This window comes from Tenrec ecaudatus, chromosome 2 (assembly GCF_050624435.1).
Source record: "Tenrec ecaudatus isolate mTenEca1 chromosome 2, mTenEca1.hap1, whole genome shotgun sequence".
Taxonomy (NCBI): domain Eukaryota; kingdom Metazoa; phylum Chordata; class Mammalia; order Afrosoricida; family Tenrecidae; genus Tenrec; species Tenrec ecaudatus.
Genome location: NC_134531.1, coordinates 197,553,648 through 197,558,071, shown reverse-complemented (window position 1 = coordinate 197,558,071; position 4,424 = coordinate 197,553,648). Strand labels below are relative to the sequence as shown.

Genomic DNA, 4,424 nt, shown 5'->3' with positions numbered 1-4,424 from the left:
TGTCTTCACCTCCCTTTGCTACAGCATATTCATATCTTCTGTGTGCCTTTCCTGAGGGCAAATATGGAGAACCTGGCCTTTTTGGTGCTCCTTGAGGATCCAGGCAAGGTGCCGTGGAACACTGGTGCAGTGAATGCTGCATCTTCAAGGTGCATAGCACGCTCCAGAGTCTGCTTCAGTGAAATCTGATTCTGTAAACCCACAGGTGAACTGGGCTTTACCTCAGACACACTTGAACCTGATGACTTAAGACTGAAAATTCATGGTTTCTGAGGAAGCAAACGACAACTGTACGAAGATTGCTGAATTGTTGGTAGGCAGACAACCATGGTTTTACTACATCGATGCTCCATATGATGTGTTAAAATTTATATTATTTATGCAAACCTGTGGCTAACATTCACAGTGAGTATTATTTTAAATTTTATACCCCATTTGAGGTATACTTCGCATTATTGGAAAATTAAAAAAAAGAAAAGGAAAAATATATAATTTTTTGTTTTGAGGTGGAGAAAAAGAAGTGCAAATTTTAATTTTTGTTACTAGCGTTAACATTAGTGGGAAAACAATACAAAAATTAGGGTTTTTTTAAAAAAAGCAAATGTCTATCACCTTTTCTGTTTAATTATCAACTGTCTCCCCAAAACTTTCTTCAAGGCCCCTATCACCTCCTTATTTCTCAGACTATAAATTAAGGGGTTCAACGTAGGAGTTATGAGAACATCAAAAACAAAGAGATGCTGCTCTACCTCTGGAGGAAGAGAGGAGCCTGGGGTCATGTAGATAATCATGGCTGGACCAAAGTAGAGGCTTACCACACCGAGGTGAGAGGAGCAGGTGGCCAGAGCTTTGTTCTTGCCCTCAGGGGAGTTCATGTGGCGAACAGTGAGGAAGATGAGGATGTAGGAAGTCAGGATGAGCCCAAAAGGAATAAGAAGAAAAACAATGCCTGACACCAATATTACTTTCTCATACGTGGAAGTGTCCTCACAAGACAGCTTCAGAAGAGCCATGACTTCACAAAAAAAATGGTGAATCTTCCTGGAGTCACAGGTAGAAAAGTGCATGGCATACATGGTGTGCATTAGAGTGACAAGAACCCCTGCAGCCCAGGAGCTGGCAGCCATTTGCAGACAGACCCTGGGGGTCATGAAGACTGGGTATCTCAGGGGGTTACAGATGGCCAAGTATCGGTCGAAGGCCATGAGGGTCAGGAGAACACACTGGGCAACTCCCAGCATCAGGTAAAGGAAGATCTGGACTCCACAGCCAACGCGAGAGATGCTTCTGTGTCCTGAGAAGAAGTCAGCCGCCACCTTGGGGACCGTGGTGGAGATGAGCGTCAGGTCCATGAGGGAGAGCTGGCTGAGCAGGAAGTACATGGGGGTGTGCAGGTGGGTACCAGCCCAGATCAGCAAGATCAGGATGGAGTTCCCAGTGAGGGCCACCATGAGAATCAGGAGGACAAGGGCAACAAGGAAACCAGGATGCTGGGAGTCAGCGAAGAGGCCTAGCAGAGTGAAGTCTGGGCTGGCGGAAAAGTTTCTCCGCCCCATAGCTCAGGTTACTGGCTGTAACTGGAGGGGCACTGCAGAAGGAAACAAGAACTAGAACTCCTTACTTTCCCTAGAAATGCATCACTGCTATAAATCACTTTCTCAAACTTAATATTTACTAATTAAGTGATTCCAAAGTTTTCAACATATTTGGAAAGCTTCATGGCATGGTTTCTAGATCCATTGTTAGGGGACTCATAGGAGCAACCGTGTGTGCGAATTTAGGACCATATTCCTCAGGGCCCTGAAGGTGACTTGCACTGGCTCTTATGGCCCACATGATACAGTCGTCAAAGTAGATTCATCGGAGACTTTACAGTTTTGGTTTTGGAAATTGCAGTGTCAGTTTTTGGGTAGTAGACATCAATTTGGACCTGATTAGTTCTACCAAAGCTGCCATCTTGTTACTTTCTTCCCTGCAAAATAAACCAACTGGAGTGAATCTTTCTTTAATATTCCTTATCACTTCATCTTATGTGTTGGTTTATTTTTTCTTTGATATGTCATTAAATAATTCCTTAGGGATGATGCAAGAGTAATTTAGGAGAAAGATTTATGGCACTAAAAGGGAATAGGTGTAGAATTAGGAATATCTTTATTTGTAGAACCTTAGTAGAAATTATTTTTTTGCTCTTTGATAGCTGTCACACGGTCAGCCCCGGACTCATGGTGACCACACGCCTACTAGCACAAAGGCTGCCATGATTTGTGCCCTCCTCGTGCCTGATTGTGGGGCCGATCATTGTTGTCCATAGGGCTTTCACCGAAAGGTATTTGGAAGAAGATCATCAAGATTTTATTCTTATTCCGCTTTGTCTGGAAGCTCACTGAGATCTGTTCAGCATCATTGCAACACACAGCCACCACTGACAGATGGGTGGTGGCTGCACATGACCTGCACTTGCCCGGGATGACAGCTACGTCTAATGCACGGAAGATGGGGATTCTCCCACGGGACCCCCAATGTCCTCCCCGTGTTGTTACCATGTCTTTTCAGAAATATGGTTCTTGAGAATTTGTAACTCATAGAGCAATTACAAATAGCAGTGATGAAAAACCAACATGAAAAAATAGGTTATTGAGTAATCTGCATTAAAAAAAACAGAGCACCAAATATCTATAAGATTCTGATTGTTCAGTCTTTAGCTGTAAACTAGATACATGGTATTGAATATTCAGCTGTCACCCTTTTCTCTGAGCACCTTGGAGGAATGTAATTGGAGCAATTAAGACAGAAAAGAACTATTGAAGAAGGCATTCTGCAGGATATTTTGCTACAGATTTGTAAAACAATGCTTACTCTACTAAATCCTTGCAATTATTTAACATATTAAAGATTCTGAAAAATCTGGTACTTAAAAAATCCTCTATGTTTTAAAGCCAGAATTCTCTACTGCTTGAAATGAAGCTTGTTTCTCCCCACCACACTAATTAATACTCTGAATCTTTTATTAGCTATTTATTATTTTTGTTGTTGTTAACGTGAACACAGTGCTATCACGAATTATGCAGTCGAGCTTCCCACATTTGGGGAAATTACAGGTGTTAGCACATCTGGAGTGCTATCCGTAAGCCTCGCCCTGGGAAAGCCATCAAAGTGATCATGGGCTCTCCCCTGCCAGGCAAGTATTGGATCTTTTATTTTTACAGGAACATTATTTTGGAAATGTTGAGTTAAACTTACTGAATTTCAGTATTTGACAAAAGGTGGATTTTGCTCAGGAATTTATAAGTTAAATGTGATTGTTATTTTTATTTTAGAAATTCTAAACTTAATGATGAAATTTTTAAATGTGATTTTTCCAGATTATTCACACTTACTCATTGAAGTGGGCTTGGCTAGTCCTAGAAAGAAACAAATGAAGCAAAACAACCTGTATTCTAAAAAGAGTGAACTGTCCAACCCAAAACAATGAGGAATAAATAAGCACAAAATGAACCTTTTAAAGCTTTTTTGTTGGTGTCTTGATATTTTAATTGCTTTGCCTTTAAGATAAATACTAATTGTCTTTAAATATAAATTATAAGAAGTACAACAATTATTAAATTGAGTAAAATAAATGCGTAATTTAATTTTAAATTGCTGCCAATTATGTGGAAGGATGTTGAGGAAAAGAGAAGGTGAGATAATAAAGTGTAAGAAGGAAATGTGGAACAAAGACCAGCAGCAATAGAGTCACCAGTGAAGGGGTGTGAGGAAAGAGAAATCACATTGTTCCACTCTCTTCTTTAATGGTCTGTCTTTGGCATCCTTCCTTCACCACTACTGTTAGCAGTCTTCATGCACTCACCTCTGTTTTATGTTCCTTCACACTCTTTAGCATGACCTGAAATCATATGAAACATACATTTGCATGTAAATATGCCTATTGTCTGTCTTGCCCATAAGAATGTAGGTTCCACATGAGCAAAGAATTGGTTTACCACTGTGTCCTTGGCACTCAGAGGGTGACATATAACAGTATCCAGTCTGTGGTTATTGAACAACTGAGTGGGAAAATGATAAGGGAGCATGCAAATTCAATGTGTCTGGAGAGAGTGAGTAAAAGAGAGAACAGAGACCATGGGCTCTGAACCAAATATATTATTATAAAAATCACTTTGATCCTATGTACCTGTTTCTTACTCAGATGTTTTACACTTAAGAAACCGTTTGCATGTTGGCAAGTGCTACTGAAATTCCCAGGGCTATGTTAATCTCTGTTCTCAACTCCAGCTTGTATCCACTGCAAACACCTGAGGTCTTGCAACTCAGCTAGAAGATACAAGACTTTGTATGGCCTGAAGGTGGCTAGTGCAAATGGAGACTTCAACTATTCCAACTCTGGAACTGGTGGCCACTCACTGTAAGATTTGTCAGTGTGAAGA

At 40.7% G+C, this 4,424-nt stretch overlaps 1 protein-coding gene and 1 non-coding gene across 2 annotated transcripts; both read right to left on the bottom strand.

Annotated features, from left to right (window-relative positions):
• Positions 1-608: 608 nt before the first annotated feature.
• LOC142440310 (olfactory receptor 2T29-like) lies at positions 609-1,556 on the bottom strand. The gene has a single exon (XM_075542783.1). The coding sequence runs from the start codon at positions 1,554-1,556 to the stop codon at positions 609-611; it is 948 nt and encodes a 315-aa protein (XP_075398898.1).
• A 1,473-nt stretch (positions 1,557-3,029) lies between these two features.
• On the bottom strand, positions 3,030-3,186 carry LOC142441799 (U1 spliceosomal RNA). Its single transcript, XR_012783132.1, has one exon. It is a non-coding gene; the product is annotated as a U1 spliceosomal RNA (small nuclear RNA).
• Positions 3,187-4,424: the final 1,238 nt, after the last annotated feature.